This window comes from Hemiscyllium ocellatum, chromosome 4 (genome assembly GCF_020745735.1).
Source record: "Hemiscyllium ocellatum isolate sHemOce1 chromosome 4, sHemOce1.pat.X.cur, whole genome shotgun sequence".
Lineage (NCBI taxonomy): Eukaryota > Metazoa > Chordata > Chondrichthyes > Orectolobiformes > Hemiscylliidae > Hemiscyllium > Hemiscyllium ocellatum.
In genome coordinates, this window is record NC_083404.1 from 35,453,088 (window position 1) to 35,471,157 (window position 18,070).

Consider the following 18,070-nt stretch of genomic DNA (forward strand, 5'->3'; position numbering starts at 1 on the left):
GGACATTTGTTTTAATAATGGCACAGTGCAGGCGATGTCATCTATTTATTTTGTACAGCCAGTTATTTAAAATATTGATTTTCCACATCACTGATATAATCACTGGCACCTTTACAGGGAAGCAGTGGGAAAGATTTCTTGCCTGTGGTTCTGCCTTAAGCTGAGAAATTAATTAGCTGGAGATATAACTTCCTGAAGTATGAAATCTCTCTAATCCATCTTTAGTAAAGGAAATCAATTCATTTGTAAAAGGAAATATCAGAACACATTCTCCCATGTGTCAGCCACTTTCCCTTAAAGATACCTCCATACTGATGCAGCAATGGCTTCTCTGGTACCCAAAGAATACGCTCTGAAAACTGCTGGACAATAATGATGAGTTTGCAGTGCTTCTCATTATTCACTCATTACTATGTGGAGGTGCCAGTGTTGGACTGGGTCGGACAAAGTTAAAAATCACATAACACCAGGTTATAGTCCAACAGGTTTATTTGGAGGTACTAGCTTTCACAGGACTGCTCCCTGACGAAGGAGCAGCATTTTGAAAGCTAGTACCTCCAAATAAACCTATTAAGACTGTAACCTGGTGTTGTGTGCTTTTTAACTTAAGCTTATTGTTGGTCTCTTTCTCAGAAAACAACTGAAACCGGGTGACTGAGTTTATTCATGGCTAGCTTAAATAAATTTTTGATAGATTGGATAGGCAAGGATTAAGGGGTGCAGACAGAAAAGTAAGGTTGATCAGCCATGATCCTATTGATGGGAGACCAGGTTTGAAGGGCTGCTTTATTGTCCACTGCTCCTATGTGCTCTGTTGTTAGGTTTGTGAGGAACGCATGAAGCCATGACCTCTCAAAGAGAACCAGAAATAGTCTAGATTTGGGCCAAGAATATGAATGAATCTCATCACAGGAACTTAGGAGTGGTAGTAAATGTTGTCAGGATCATGTTAATTGTATGATTCATGGCATGAAACTCAACCTTGAAGGCTCAGAAACCGAAAAAGTATAACTGTTTTGATTCACTTCCATAGGTAGGTGTCAATTATTCCTACAGATTTCTCAAATTTAATGATTTCAATTAATCTTAATTGCTTTTGGTGTTATTTTCTTCATAAACTAATTTTCTTTCTTTTACTGCCTCTACCTAATTTGAAACTTAACTTATCTTAGTGATAAGGAGGCAATGGTCTGATGGTATTATTGGGAGAGTATTAATTCAGAGAGGAGAAAGTGAGAACTGCAGATGCAGGAGATCAGAGTTGAGAGTGTGTTGCTAGAAAAGCACAGCAGGTCAGTCAGCATCCAAGGGGCAGAAGAATCGCCATTTCAGGCATAAAGGGCTTCTGTTCCACGAATGCTGCCTGACCTGCTGTGCTTTTCCAGCAATACACTCGACTATTAATTGAGAGATGCAGGTAATATCATAGGTTCGAATCCAGCTTCGGCATTTGTTGGGATTTAAATTCAGTACAAAAAAAAATCTGGAATTAAGGATATCAGGAAATATTCATCTGTTTCACTAATGACACTTTGGGAAAGAAACTGCTGTCCCTACCTGGTTGGCCTACATGTGATTCCAGACCCACAGAAAGGTGGTAGATTCGTAACTACCTTCTGGCCTAACAGTAACACCCATATCCTGTGAATGAATTCTGTTTCTTTGTCTGCAATTATTTTTCATTGATCTATGAGATAGATGATTGTCATACAATTGGATCCAGATGCTCAATTGTGGTGCAACATTCTCATCAATTTATGGTGCAAAAGTAAAACTTCTGAAAAGTTGAGGTTTAATAAAAAGACAAGCTACAGCACTCCAGCAACCTCTGGGTAAAGGCTTGTGTTGCATTTTTTTTCTTGATCTGATGATGGCTGAGTGAAAAAAAGCTCCAGCAGAATTCAGGTACAAAATTTCTTTTGAGAAATTAGCTGCTTAGGTGGACACAGGAATCACAGCGTTGCCAGCATTGAATGTGTTAATGTTGCAATCCTCCCACAGCTACCTTCAAACTATTGCATTAAACTGTTTTGTGTTTAGTTCCTGGAATAAACCCAATGACTGGGTGTGGAAGCTATTTGCATGACTTTAATGTGTGTGTTGGTTTACAGATTACATCCAAATGAGCAGCAGTCTCAGAGCCCACAGAGAACAGGTAACGATAGAAATTATTATGGGGAGCTTTATTTGTATTCTACAGTTAATGAATTTTAAGCATACATCATCCAATGAATCATGATTATTAGTATTAGTTATTTTGCCTTCCATTCTAGTTTCAAAATATAAACACCATCCCTGCTCCCAAGGTACAAAAACAAGTTTTCCACTTCCCTGTTTCCAATGCGAAATTTCTCATGTCAGGACATTTGTAGGAAAATTCATTGCTCTGTGGGAAATTGCATGAACATAACACATTACTTTCCTGAAAGTGGAGAATTTACTTTGTCCTTTTGCTCAGATCCTGCTCACGTGACTATTCCTATCTGACTTAGTGCTGGGAGACTATTAACCTGGGGAGAGTTTACACCAAACATGGTCTGGTCCGTGTCCTCTGTCAACATAGGCATGTTGTGTAAAGGTTTGGAATAAGGGGGTTTGTGAATTTGACAAAAAATTCTTCCAAATTTGTAACCAGTAAATCCTGTTGTAGCAGCTTTACTACCAGCTCGGCTGAAACTGACTCTCCTAAATTCCAGAGAAATACCATCAGTGTGCTTTCATTTTCAACAGAAAGAGTAAATATTGGAAATGTTACTATGAAACTCCATTTGATTCATAATATGGCAGCAGCGTGTACTGTTAATTGCTTCCCTGTGTGTTGGCTGTAAAAGCTCTTATCGAAAACGTGCCCAAGAAAACGTGGAGATGACAGGAGAGCAATACATCAGATGTCATTTTTTTTCTGTTATTTTGTAATTGCTTTTACAGTATTGTTTAATGTTAGTTTCAAAGACCAAATTAGCAATAATATGGTCTAGATGTTTGATTGGTTACCCTAACTCTGCTGTGAGGAGGGCAGGTTTGATTTCAATGTCAAGATGAGCACCCAAGAAAAATTACAACGCTCTGCTTGAGCAAGAAACTAGGAGGCATTGGTGATGGTAAGGGGGTAGTGGCATAGTATTATGATATTGTATATTTAGTATTGTTCTCTTGAGGTGCTTTAAGGGGAGAATATCATAAAAGGCAAAATGCGGGAGATAATAATATGTGAGTAAAACTTAGTTAATGACAAGGTTATAAAGGCATCACAAAAGATGAGAGAGGTAATGAAGTGAATACATTTTGACAGAGAATTCCACAGCTTTGAGAGCTGCAGAAGTTGAAGATATGTTGACAGTGAATTGACTAAAATTGGGGACAAGCAGAAGGCCAGAACTGGAGCAGAAACTTTGGTTGGGGAGGTGTGAGGGGGATTACAGATATGTCAGAGATTACAAAGACAGGGAGGACGTGGTAAAGTGGGACTTGAAGACAACCCTCACTTCCTGATCTGAACCATACTGAGCAGATGACTCTTGTGGAGCAGTGGTTAGCACTGCTGCCTCACAGCACCAGACACCCGGGTTCGATTCCAGCCTTGGGCAATTGTCTGTGTGGAGTTTGCACATTCTCCCCGTGTCTGCGTGGGTTTCCTCCGGGTGCTCTGGTTTCCTTCCACAATCACAAAGACATGCAGGTTAGGTGAATTGGCCATGCTAAATTGCCTGTTCCCATACTGTACAGAATCCGATCTAATATGCATTGGTTGTTGTCTCATGCTTCCACATTGGCTGACCAACAAGACATCCCCCTTCATTCTTCTAAACTCCAATCAACAGCCAACTCAGTCTCTCTTCATATGTCAATCCTGCCATCCCATGAATCAGTCTGATAAACATTTGTTGCACTTTCTCCAAAGCCAGAACAGCCTTCTTCCGGTAAGGAGACTAAAACTGCACTTAGTAATCAGGTGTAGTCTTATAAAAGGCCTTATAAAATTGCAGTAAGACATCCTTGCTCCTCTCCTCAAACCCTGTCACTATGAAGGTGAACAAATCATTTGCATTCTTCCCTGTCTACTTACTTTCAGTGATAGATGTACAAGGACATCTAAATCTCATTGCGTCTCTCCCTTATCCCATCTATCACTATTCAGATGATAATTTGTCTTCCTGTTTTTGCTAATAGAGGTTGATAAACACACATTTATCCATGTTACACTTCATCTGCCATAAAGTTGGTGCACCAGCATTTCCTCTTGTTCATTTAATTTACCCTTAATGCTGCTTTCTTCAAAGAATGTGTGATGACATTATGGCTTTAAGTGGTGTATTTTCTTCTGTTTTTTGTTTGAAGAAAGGTTTTAAGACAGAGGCGCAAGGCTGTCTACCTGAATCCAGTATAAAGTGTGTGAGAGCTTGGGTTTTTTTTAAGGTGAAACAATAGAAGCAGCCTGAATAGGTGTGGTCAAGCTCCCACAAAACCAGAATTGTCAGTTTTAGCTTTTTGGTAGCTATTACTGGGATCGTGAAGCTGGGTTTAGAACCTGCAGCCCATTTCTCCCTACTACCCACTCTCCCTCTCTGTCTCTCTCTCTCCCTGTCTCCCCATCTCCCCATCTCCCTGTCTCCCCATCTCCCCATTTCCCTGTCTCCCTGTCTCTCTCTCTCTCTCTATCTCTATCTCTTTCTCTGAGTTTTCTATTGATGTTTTTCTTCCTGAACTGGACAATTGCCAGCAAGACAATCTATTTCACTGAATTTGCCTTTGCTAAGGGTGCATTTATGGGATGTTACTATATTTAAACAGTTACTATTTGGTAATTAAATAATCTATTATTCTGTTAAGTTTTCCAATTGAGTTACATTATTCCAATTTCTTCTTTATGTTGTTGTATTTTAACTGTGTTTTGCTTAACCTTGAGTAGTTTGACCAATCAAATAGATCACCTTTAAAATAAGAAAATGTTAGGATGTAGGCTATCTTCTGAATATATTTTGAGGGGGTTTGGTCTGGTCTATAACAGATGGCAAAGCTTACTAAAAATACAAGTGTAGGACAATGAAGGATGCAGAAACAATCAAATTTGCAGCCATTTAGGCTGGCTCCAGTGTTTGTTCCCCAAGATTGACTAAGAAATCTGGGAGTCATCTGCAATTTTGCCAAAGCTAACTATGTTGATCAGAAGTAAAACAAAGGAAATAAAGGGCAGCATTTAAAAGTAAACTTGAAAGCAATTCATTTGCATTTATATTTCTTTCAATTCCCTGTCTGGATGGACAATTAATTAATCTTGTGAATTTTTCAAATCACTTATTCATCTTACAAATTGAATACTCTTGCTTTGAACTCCTCCATTGGGAGCACAACACCGGGGTGTGAAATTGTCTCTCATATGTCACCCTGCTTCCACATGTCTTATTATGAGATGAAGATAAACTAAAGCTGAGTTTCTATCTAATAGCTAAATGCTATGTGCCCACAACTTGATGAAGAGGAATTGATAGAAACAAATGCTGTAGCTGCACTTCTTGTACTAGATTAGATTAGATTACTTACAGTGTGGAAACAGGCCCTTCGGCCCAACAAGTCCACACCGACCCACCGAAGTGCAACCCACCCATACCCCTACATATACCCCTTACCTAACACTACGGGCAATTTAGCATGGCCAATTCACCTGACCCGTACATCTTTGGACTGTGGGAGGAAACCGGAGCACCCGGAGGAAACCCACGCAGACACGGGGAGAACGTGCACACTCCACGCAGTCAGTCGCCCGAGGCGGGAATTGAACCCAGGTCCCTGGTGCTGTGAGGCAGCAGTGCTAACCACTGTGCCACTGTGCCACCGTGCCGCCCCCTGATTACTACTTGCTGTAAAGCTACTGAAATATTACCTTATTGTGCAACATTTAATTTTAACCATTTCTGGGAATAAAGCATTGACTTACAATGACAGGTAATGTCTGATAAACTGTCTATGCCATCAGGTATCATGAGCAGGGTGAACAGTGCGGAAGATGACTTGATGCTGGGTGTAGAAGGTGAGGTACACGGTTTATGTTTCTTGTCTTCCTCAAATCTGACCACCCTTTTCCCCCACCGCAGCCCCCAATCCTGTCTGCCATTTGATGGTTCAGGTAGAAAAATCAAAAATCAATTTTTCAAAGTGATGCATGCATTCTTATTTTCTGATCATTGATGCTATCAATTGGAGGAAACTGCACCCACCCATGTATAGGCAAGAAGGAACATCTGAATGTAACCTTCTGCAAGGTACTTTCATCCCTTGCAAAATTATTTAACTAGTTATTTCAGGGTATGGAATTTTAAGATTGCATGTTTAAACTCTTCCAACAGGCCCATAGTCTTGATTATTACTGAAGTGAGACTTTTCTTTTCTTATCCTTTAATGGTTCCCACAAGGCCAACATTTATTGCCCATCCCTAATAGGTCTTGAGAAGGAATAGCTTTCCTCTGGCATGTCAGATAAGAGGCAACAATATTGCAGTCGCATAATTGGCAGAGAATTTTCTTTCCTAGATGACATTAGTGAACCAATTGGATTTTTATGAAAATCACTGATAGTTTCACGGTCACCATTATTGAGATGAGTTTTCAAATCATTATAAATTATTGAATTTAATTTCCACCATTGGCTATAGTAGGATTTGAACCTACATCCCCAAAGCATTAACTTCGCACTCTGTAATATGAGTCCAATGATGTTGCTACCTAATTTTACTGAATTTTTAAATTTCTCATTCATCAGATCAAATGCACAGATGCTGAATTACAATCACAACACCTTATGCTATAGCAGGAAAGGTTGCTGTTTGGCCGATAAGCCATGGAAAAATTAATGGCGATTTGTAGGCTACCCAAGCCTGCAAACAGTCATAAAAGATGCAAGGCTTGAATGTCTTGCACTTGTTTGCAGAGACTGGCTCCTTGCAGGAATGTGTGTTGCATCTAGCAAACCGTGTATTGCTGCTATGACATATTGGCTATCTGCATGGTAGTTTCCACCAACAGGAATCTGCAATTCTGAATGGAAAGGGTGTATGCATAAGCTACAATAGTCATAGAGTCATACAGCATGGAAACAGACCATTTGGTCCAACTCATCCATGCCGAGACATTTTCAAAACTAAACTAGTCCCATTTGCCAGTGTTTGGTGCATATTCCTGTAAGCCTTTCCTGATCATGTACCTGTCTAATGTCTTTAAAATGTTGTAACTGTACCTGCATCTAATACTTCCCCTGGCAGTTCATTCCACATACGAACCACCCTCTGTGTGAAAGCGCTGCCTCTCAAGTCCCTTTTAAATCTTTCTCCTTTACGTAAGGCCCTCTAGTTTTGAACTCGCTCACCCTTTGCTATTCACCTTAGCTATGCCCCTCATGATTTTATAAACCTCCACATGATCACACTCAACCTCCTATGTTCTAGTGAAAAAAAAGTCCCAGCCTATGCAGCCTCTCCTTAAAACCCCTTTGTGCACTACCTCCCAACAAATTAACCCAATCAAAAATAAAGCTAGTGCATGGAGAAACACTCCAGCATTTGTTTGAAAGGCAAAGGAGAAGGATGTTCTCCTCCATATCGATGGGCATGCATTTTCAGCATTTTAAGCCAACGTGTACATTATGCGCAGTTAGGGAAGCAATTCTGAACATGAGCAGCACACTCATGGTTATTTAGGTGAGACTTTACATGGAATGCAGGGTACCTCTGACAAGACCTTTTGCAGGCCTTCCCTGCAAAAGAAAATAAGAACTGTTGATTTATTTCTGTTGGAACAGATCATCATTGCAGTATTGGCAGAATTGACTGATTTTCTAAAGTCATATCAATGCTAAGCCCTTTCTCTAGAACAGCATAAATTTAATTTGTCTTGGCGAAGGTCCAAGTTAGGACCTGAATACAGCAGCTAGAAACTCAACACACAAATTAGTTCCTTCAAGCTGATTCCTTCTTATCTGGATGCATTGCAATCCAAATTTGCAATTTGCATTGGCAATAGGGGGAGAGACTCATAGGGAATGAGGGTGGAGCTGTCACACCAGGAGGCCAACGGCAACCCTATATCATCTCTTTTAAGGAGCACACACCATATTAAATGCCAATCTGACATTTAACTGACCAGTTAGGTCTTCTTTGAGATAAAAGACTCCAGAGGCAGAGGTGCCAGCTGTCCAGGATCTGCTGGCCAATCAGAAGCCAGCACTACTATTGAATGGGAGGGCATGGATAATCCTGGCATTACATCTATTCAAAGCCCAGGTACATTGATAGATGCCAGGCCACAGGTGAGTGATGCCTTGAAAAATGCTAAAGGCGTGAGGAGGGTGGGAAGCAAGGGCATTGCAGCAAGGAGGCTCTCAAAAGGTCCACAAATAATCCTGCAGGGGGGGATTGAAAACAGCAGGCTATCCACCACAATCAATGTGGAAATGCCTTCCCTGTCAAGCAGCCTAGAACTGGAGGACATAAGTTTGGGGTGAGGGGAAAGGTTTGAAAGGGACCTGAGGGGCAACTTTTTCACGCACACGATTGTGCGTGTATAGAATGAGCTGTCAGAGAAAGTGGTGCAGGCTGGTACAATTGCAACATTTGCAGAGCATCTGAATGGGTATATGAATATGAAGGGTTTGGAGGGATGTGGGCCAAGTTCTGGCAAATGGGATTAGATTAGTTTAGAATATCTGGTCGGCATGGATGAGTTGGACCGAAGGGTCTGTTTCCATGATGTATACCTGTACGTGACTCTTTGACTCTATAATTTAAATGTCCTGTGCCACCAAGCAAGTCATTGGGAAGGCATTAACTTCTTTCCATGCTGAACAAAGTGCCCTCAATACCCTTCTGTACGGTGGGATATTTTGCATGACGCTCATATTTTATTTAAGTAAATTCATGTCAGAAACATTGCTGAAATCTTTATACAGTTAAATAATTTGCAAAATATTTTTTTTCCCAACTTGAACAGCTAATTTATATCCAAGTGGAATACAGAACATGCAGGAATATATGAGGTTAGTTTTTTTCATGGCAGACTTTTTGATGTTAAAATAAAATGTTGGATGTGATGTAATGTGCTGGAGTTTCAATATGGAGTGATGTCTACAGAATAATCAATCACAACTCCTATCCAATGAGCATTTCATTCCGGTTCTATTGTTATGGGTGTCTTTGGGCAGTGAAATAACTACACAGGCTGGTATCCTGTCACCAAGCCAATCTTTATTTACATGTGCTTAGTATTTGACTCTGATCCAGCTTCCTCAGAGCCCGATCTCAGAGTGAACAGAACCTCTGACAATCCTGTTCGTATGTGTCAACCAGCGATCCCTGATTGGATCAGGTTAACAGACGCAATTGGGACCTCATATTCTATGAGGTCCACCTAGCTGACCTCATTACAATCACTACAGGTGGAAGTCAAAGTTTGCTGTGGTTTATAAGAGAAATTGCATAGAGTGTTGCATTGACCTGCTTTGGTGTATTCTTTCCTCCTTAGTCACAGACTTCTCTTAATGAGGTGGTTGTGGAGGGAGGTGGGGGATTTGTGGGAAAAGTAGATTTCTGATTAAGAAGGAAGTAAAGTTGTACGAAGGTTATTACAGATCAGGACAATTACATTGGCTGTGAAATGGCTGTGTTCTTCATGTATACAGGAAGCTGCTGCAGGCCAAAACATTGCCTTGAGGCAATACAATACAATGTTAGTTCAGTGACCTGAAACAAACACAAGCCTCATTTAAATAGATCATTGAGTGTTCTGCCCCTGTAATAGGTCATCATCAGGTCATGGTTAAGTTGGTGGGCATACACAGCTGAAATATCCCCTTATTACTCTGCTCAACAAATTGGTCAGGAAGTGATTTTCAGAAATAGCTTTTGAGGTGATATTCCTCTCCACTCAGGTGAATTTTGGGCTGTGAGAGTGACAGGAGACCACTGTTTTAGCTGCTTATGATAATAATTTGTTGTTAAATAATTTTGAAGAGTCTACTTGTTTCAATGGTTTAAAGGGGTTTACATTGTTTGATAATGGTTTTATTGAATTCTTTTTGTTCAGAATTGGGTAACCAGGATTTCTAAATCACGAGGATCAACAGTGGCTCAGTGGTTAGCACTACTGCCTTACAATGCCAGGGACTCGGGTTCAATTCCAGTCTCGGGCAGCTGTCTGTGTGGTGTTTGTGCATTCTCTCCATGTCTGTGTGGGTTTCTTCTAGGTGCTCCGGTTTCCCCTCTCAGTCCAAAAATGTACAAGTTCGGTGGATTAGCCACACTAAATTGCCCTGTACTGTTCAGGGATGCATAGATTAGATATGTTAGCCATGGGAAATGCAGGGTTACAGAGATAAGACAGAGGGATGCTCTTCAGAAGGTCAGTATGGACTTGTTGGGATGAATATTCCCATGCTGTTGGATTTCAATTGACAACAGCCAAGCTGGTAGATAACCAATTCAGCATGCAACAAGAGGAGGAATTTTTTCACCATTTTTGCCAAAGGTTTTAGTAGGAACAGAGCATAATATCTGGATCTCTGAGGAGCTATGTGTGAGCTGATAGTGGGTCCAAAAGGAGACCTCTGTCAATGGTTGACTGAGAATTGAAGCCAAACATCATAGCAAACAATGCAATGGATTTAGCACTGAACAGCACGTGGCTCTAAACTTTTATCTGTCTCTTTCTCTCTCGCTCTCGCTGTTGCTCACTCAATGTTCAATTTATCTGCAGTGATCTCAAAAGTACACTGTTAGGAGGACAGCAGCTTTTTGCTAACATCCTCAGAGAGACTTACTGGCAGAAAAAAAGCCTATACAATTTGCCTGCCCTGCTGGAATCCTGTATTGCACTTCTTAGAAACAGGAATGTATCAAGAACTACGAAACACAGCTCTATTGCTCAAGAGAAAGGCTTCCATTATTTAGCTTGTCTCTGATAACAGACAGTAACCCAAAAGGCCTGTGCCAAATTTCCTGTTCACTAAACATCATATACTCATACTATTTCAGACTTAAATACTTGAACTATTCCATCCAGACAATTAGAGGCTGGTGAGCACTGATTATTGTTTCATCAATGGCTTGTGACTTCTCCCAGGAATCAAGGTGCAAACTTACTGTGTTGATAGTTCTAATAAAGCAAACCACTGGTCCCTGAAACAGTGATTTTGCTGTCTTGGCACTATGGGCAGGGCTATTCATTATAGCCTATACTAAGCTGCAAGGCTCCATCATGTAAGGCAGCAAATATATGTGATGAAGAATATGTAATGAATAGATTATGATGCTTAGGCATAAACGTGCTGGAAACTGGGATTGGAATAGTTTGATGGTTGTATTTTACCAGCATGGATGTGATGGGCTAAAGGGTATTTTTCTAAACTGTAGATCTCCGATTCTATGACACTATATGGAAGATATTCTCCTGAATCCCTTGTATCCTCCACAGAGCATCAACACCTCCTTTCATCTAACTCAGTTCTGGCACCTACCATATCTACACCTTCAAGATATACACCTTTAGAATCTTTCCAACAGAAGCAACATGAACACCAGTAGTTCCACTTTAGGGCATTTTCCCACTGTCCCAAAACATATGGTTATACATTTGATCCCTATTGACAGATCATCTTTGCACAAAACCGAAAATCCTGTTTTCAGATCTTCACGATCTCATCTCCTGTTCTTATGAGATGGATCTTCAATAGCTCTACGTTTGGAATAGGAAGTGACTCCATTTCTACTGAGGCACTTGACATATCTACAGGCAACCTTGAGTCTGCAAACTGTAGGGACCTCTTTCAGCCAAAGCTGTCTGCTGGTCCAAACCTTCATTTGTGGGATCTTGCAGTGTGGAAGTGGACTGTCATATCACAAAGTATTACTTTGAAGGTAAATGTGGAATCCAACTTATGAGAATTCATTGAACTCCTTCAATTTTGGAATTTCAGTAAAGTGTATGTGTTCTGTTCTTCGACTTGGACATCCTCTACTCCCTCATCTTGGAGTGACATTTTGTTTTTATTCACTCATAGGATATGGGGGTTACTGGCGGGGCCAGAATTTATTGCCCATCTCTAGTTGGCCTTGAGAAGGTGGTGGTCAGCTGCCTTCTTGAAGCATTGCACTCCACATACTGTATGCAGAAAACTGTTAGGGAGGAAATTCCAGGGTTTTGACAGAGTGACAGTAAGGAATGGCAATATATTTCTAAGTTACAATAGTGAGTGGTTTGGAGGGAATTTGCAGGTCTTAATGTTCCCATGTAGCTGCTCCCCTTATCCTTCTAAATGGTGGTGTGGTTCAGAAGATGTGATCTAAACCACCTTGGTGAGTTTCTGCAGTGCATCTTGTAAATACAACACATCGCTGCTACTGAGTATCAGTGATGGGGGGCGTAATTGTGGTGCCAGTCAAGCAGGCTGCTTTGTCCTGAATAGTAATAAGCTTCTTGAGTGTTGTTTGAACCACACTCATTAACAAAGTGGAGAGAACACTGCTGATTTACCTCTTGTAGATGGTGGATAGGTTTTGCAAAGTCTGGAGGTAAGTTAATGGCTGCAGGTTTCATAGCATCCAACCAGGTCTTGTACAACAGTATTAATGACTAAGTTGAATAAATCTTGGAATAGAGATGAATACAATAGAAATGTGAGTACATCAAGAAGCCATATGTGAATGTGTCTTGTATTATCTGAATGTAATATCTTTTGGCTTTGGACATTGGATTTTAAGTGGAATTTGTAAATGATGTCTTTTGGAAGGAAAATTGACGAGTTGAAAGATAAATTAAATAGATTAATTTCAAAGGGAACAGAGACTTATATATCAGCATTAAACAAATCTTTGAAATTGAAAAAGTAAGCTGGTGAAGCTATTAAAGCATGTGGGAGCAATGTCTTTACAACTGAAGATTCCAGGGGGCAAATTGACTTTGTTATGAATGCAGGCATGGGAATTGTGAAATGTGATTAACCTGCATCTATTTCCATGTAGCAGACAGTCAGTAAATGTATGCAGTCAGCTGCAAGCAGCTAACATTATTTCTGCAGTTAATTGTCTGTGCATGTCAGCCATAGGCAACCCAACATCGCAAGCAGTGAAGGCTACTTAAAGGCAACCCACTTCACTTAAAGGGAAGATGTATTGTGGCTGCAAAAATTGACAAGTTCCACTTTTAAAAACTGATTGAATTTTCTGACAGTTGACTGAATAGTTTAGAGTATGCACCAAAACACATTTAGACAACATACTGGAAAGTCTTGTTGAAAGCTGATGAAAGAAGTCTGATGTCTGTGTTTACTGGGGAGATGTCAGTGCCAGATTAATGATTTGTTCCAAGAGCAAGGAAAAAATGCAGAAAGAAGTTGAATGTCACTTGAGCTATCAAAGTGAGTGAGTTCATCTTCAAATGACATACCACACCTCTCAACCGCCTCAGTCACCCCCAGATGCAGGAGCACAGCAAGCAATGAAATGTCACTTAATTTCCAGCAGCATCTTGGAAGTTACATCTCAGGAGTCATTTTTGAGCATAACGAGTTAGTGTTGTGTCTATATGAATGGACAGTACGGTTCCCAATTTGTCCCCTTGGTGTGTAAAGGTAGGAACATTATCATAAACCTTTATAAATTACTTGTTAGATTGTATTTAGGAGTATTGTGTTCAATTCTGGGTGCCTTAGCTTAGCAAGGACATCAAGACATCACAAGAGGGAATTAGTAGTTCAGCAGAACTAGAATGGCTGAGATATACCTCCTTGGAGGGGTTAAAGGGAGATTCAATAGAGATGCTCAAAATTATGGCATGCTGCCTTATGATAGATAGGGATAAGTTCTTTCCACTTGCATGGGAGTCAGGAATCAAAGGGTACAGAGTTAAAATAATTGGCAAAAAGGCAAAGAGATTTGTTTACTCCAAGTTGTTTGAAATTGGATATATATTGAAAGGGCAGTGAAAACAAATTTAATAATAACTCACAAAGGGGCATTGGACATACATTCACAAAGAAAGCACAGGGGAGTGGGACACACCTATAAATGACCTTCATCCATGAATCTAAGTAAAATCATTGACACTTTGTTGATCAATAGATCCTTGCACACTTGCTCGGAAAAGCGTACACTGTCAAGATGGAACAGCACAACGTCAGCAATCTCAGCGACCAGTGGGGCCAAGAGGTGAGTTACTCTGAGGTTTTACAGGACTCCTGAAGTAATGACACTGTAATTGTTACATTGTTAAACATTTGATATTTTGTGCACTTTTGGCAATATTTGTTGCTCGTAGTAATTTGTTTATCTGCATGAAAAATTAATCTGTTTACAAGAATGATTCCATGGATGAGGAACTTCCGTTGACAGAACAGATTGAAGAAGGTGGGACTGTACTTCTTGGAGAGAAGATAGCTAAGAGGAGATTGGACAGGAGTTTACAAAATCATGGACAGGCTGGCTAGAATAGAAAAGGAGAAACTGTTCCCGCTTGTAAAAGGAATAATTGGGCATAGATTTAAAGTTATCTGCAAAAGAAGCAAGTTTGAACTGAGGATTTTTTTCAGTGAGTACTGAAGGTGTGGAAGACACTACCTGCAAGTTTAGTGGAGGCATTAAAGAGGGCTTTAGATGATTATTTGGATTTTAAAAAAAAATGTGCAGGGTTATGGGGAAAAGGCAGGAGATTGACACTAGATAATGGCACTGTTCATTTAATGAGCCACTGCAGGCAAAATGGGCCAAATGACACCTTCTGCACCATATCATTTCTGTAATTCCATGAACTATTTGGAGACTTGAACGATTGCCATCAGGGAATTTTGTTAGGTATTTGGGGACAAGATTGCAGAGGACCAAGTTTCCAGAGTGACATTAGCCCAGCTGTTTTTTGATCTCTGAAGCAAAACTTACATTTTTCAAAATCTCAAAAATATTAAAAGGGACCTGTTACCTGAAACTGGCAGGTACCTAACAGCTGATACATTCAACATCAAAGCATCTACACCATCAGGGTCGAGCAGGCAGTAAGGCTAGTGAACATAGTTTAAGGATGTTCTTAACATGTAAACACAGCACACAAGCTCTTGCTTTATAAATAGTTTACAAAAGCAAGAAAGGTAAGCAAAATCTGTGTGAATCATTCGTCAAGCCTCAGCTGAAGTAATTTGACCAAATACAGGCAGCACACTTTTAGGAAGAAAAGTAGAAATTGCTGGGAAAACACAGTTCTGATGAAGGGTCACTGGACTTGGAAGGTTAACCCTGCTTCCTCTCCACAGACACTGCCAGATCCAATGAGTTTTCCCAGCAATTTCTGTCACTACCGTCTTAATATTTGTCTGCTCTCAGAACAATGCTTGCTTTTGTAGTCTTGCAAGGCAACTAAAGACCCTCATCTTTGAATCACTGAAGTAACTTCACTCCATACCCTCTCCAAAGTCTTTCTTTACATCCTTCTTAAAAATGTAAATTAAAAAACCCAAAGAACTGCAAATGCTGGAAATTAGAATCAAACACTGAAATTGCTGGGAAGTCACAGTTCTTATATAGGTTACAGGACTTAAAAGGTTAACTCTGCTTACTCTCCACAGACACCACCAGACCTGCTGAGTTTTCCCAGCAATATCAGTGTTTGATTGCGATTTCCAACATCTGCAGTTCTATGGGTTTTTTCTTTATTTACATTTTTCAGAAGAATGTAAAGACTTTGGAGAGGATATGGAGTGAAGTTACTTCAGTGATTCAAAGATGAGCGACTTTAGTCATCTTGCAAGACGAGAGGAGTAAGCATTGTTCTTAGAGCAGACAAATATTAAGCGGGGTAGTGATTAGATGGAGCCATTCACAGTTACAAACTGTTTTGATACAATGGGAGGAGAAATTACTTTTACTGGCAGATGCATTGTTTTCAAAAGGGGACAATTTTGAAAGATTTGGCAAAAATTGCTGGGGGAGATAAGAAACCTCTTTGTATATTGTGAATTGTGATGTTCTGGTGTTACATTTCTGAAAGAACAAGGGAAGCAAATGTAATTGTAAATGTAATCTAAAAGAGAGTCATTTGCAGAACTAAAAAGGAAACACTTGTGGGCTAATGGAAGTATTATCAAAGTGGAACTGATTGGTAACTGTTCCAAAAAGCTGCAAGGTAACATGGATTGAATGGACTCCTCAGTACTGTACAATTCTATAATTAACAACAACTGATATCTGTCAACATCAACCCTTACATTTCTAGAGTTCTATAGTTCTACAGTTATATTTTTCCACAGCTATAATTTTAACTTGCTGTAGAACTTGGTGCACCACAACAATTCTTTGGAACCACATGGTACAGCTTTGTTTCCATTACTAAATGGCTTTAGGAATTTAGAGTTTTATCCTTCATTTTATTCTCGGACTGAAAAATTTAATGCAACAAAAATCAATTCAAAATCCACAAAACAGCGATTTGCTAATTTAAGACCTGAGCCAAGTTTGTCTCGAGTCCTCATTTAAATGCTTCCAATGGATAACCTGACACAGTTAGTAAGTCAGCTGTTGAGCTGGTCAGGAGGCTGCGTATATGGGAGTGGAGAAGGATTTAGAAGGGCAATGCTGCCCGTGGGAGGAGGATATGATGCATCCCAGGAGCAACTACTCGTGCAACACTTCTGCTTCACTTGGGCCCCAAAAATACACACTGAAAATCTCAAAGGCCATTCTTAAAATGGTCACACTGGTGACTGAGTGTCAGCAGCAGCTTGGAGTGCAGCCCTCTTTCCTGAGTCACAAGGTTCTAGTTTCATATCTCATATCAGTTGCTTGAATATAAAAATCAAGGTTGATTATCCAGTCCAGTACTGAGAGAGTTTTACATTACTGAAGGTGCTGTCCTGTGTATTAAATGTTAAACCAAAGTCCTGTCTGCCTGCATTGTTACATGCACAAGATTACATAGCATTATTTTGTCAAAGAATGGTAGCATTAACACAGCAAATGTTTATCCCACAATCCACACGACAGATTATTTGATCAATATAACATCACCCTTTATGGAATTTTGCTGTGTGCACATTGACCACTATGGTTTCCATGCTGCAGCAGTGACAACATGTCAAACTGTAAAGCACTTTGAGACATCCAGCAGTAGAGTGCAAAGTAAATGTGAATCATTTTCTCTTTTTGCCTACAGGTGGGCATGTTGTTTTCTCTACTCTCCTCACTCTGATGTCATAGCACCTACAGTAATGTTAGGAGGAGATTTCTAGGATTCCTAGGGACTGTGAAAATCAAATGAATTACTTCAAAGGTAGATAGTGCATGACTTTGAGGGAAACTATAACGAGGTTATATTATTGTCTGCTGATTTTATACTTCTTGGTAGTTGTGGGCACAGATGCAAAAAGTGCCAACAAAGGTATTATGGTGGTATGCTTCAGTGTGTTGTGCAAATAGTACACACTACTGCCACTGTGGTAGTGGAGGGCAGTGAGTGTTTAAAGTGGTGGATAGGGTACCAATCAAGTGTGATGCTTTGTTCTGGATGGTGATTAGATTATTGAGCAATGTTGGAGCTGTACTCATCTAATAAACATTCCTGATTGCAGATTGTGGCCAGGATTTGAGAAGCTAGGAGGTGAGTTACTCAATGCAGAATTCCTGGCCTCTGACCTGTTCTTGTAGCTAATATGTGGATATAGTTGGTCCTGTCCTGTTTCTGGTCAATGGTAGTGCCAAGAATAGTGGTGATGGGGAGTTTCAGTGATGGTAATGCCATTGATTGTCATGGGGAGATAGTTGAATTCTCTCTTGTTGCAGAAGGTCATTGTCTGGTGCTTGTGTGTTCCCAATGTTACTTGCCATTTTATGCCCAAGCCTGAATGCTTGACCATGTTCTGCTGCATGTGGGCACCCCAATTTCTGACCTTATAACAGAGGGAAGGTCATTGATAAAAACAGTTGAAATTGCTTGCACCGAGAGCATTAACCTGAGGAACTCTTGCAGTAATGCTCTGGTATTGAAATGATTGACCTTAAAGAACCACCACCATCAGCCTTTGTCTAGATGTGAGTACAACTAATGA

The 18,070-nt window shown here is 40.2% G+C and overlaps 1 protein-coding gene across 2 annotated transcripts in view; it reads left to right on the forward strand.

Moving 5' to 3' along the window:
- The window catches only part of LOC132815343 (protein ITPRID1-like), a 143,914-nt gene that overhangs the window by 40,843 nt on the left and 85,001 nt on the right, over window positions 1–18,070 (forward strand). The window contains exons 4-7 of one of the 2 annotated variants that reach the window (XM_060824207.1): window positions 2,112–2,155; window positions 5,975–6,028; window positions 8,980–9,025; window positions 14,103–14,189. In XM_060824207.1, the coding sequence (XP_060680190.1) occupies window positions 2,112–2,155; window positions 5,975–6,028; window positions 8,980–9,025; window positions 14,103–14,189 (231 nt within the window). Of the gene's footprint in view, window positions 1–2,111; window positions 2,156–3,015; window positions 3,102–5,974; window positions 6,029–8,979; window positions 9,026–14,102; window positions 14,190–18,070 lie in introns of those variants that run through there. The other variant, XM_060824208.1, reaches the window with a different exon arrangement.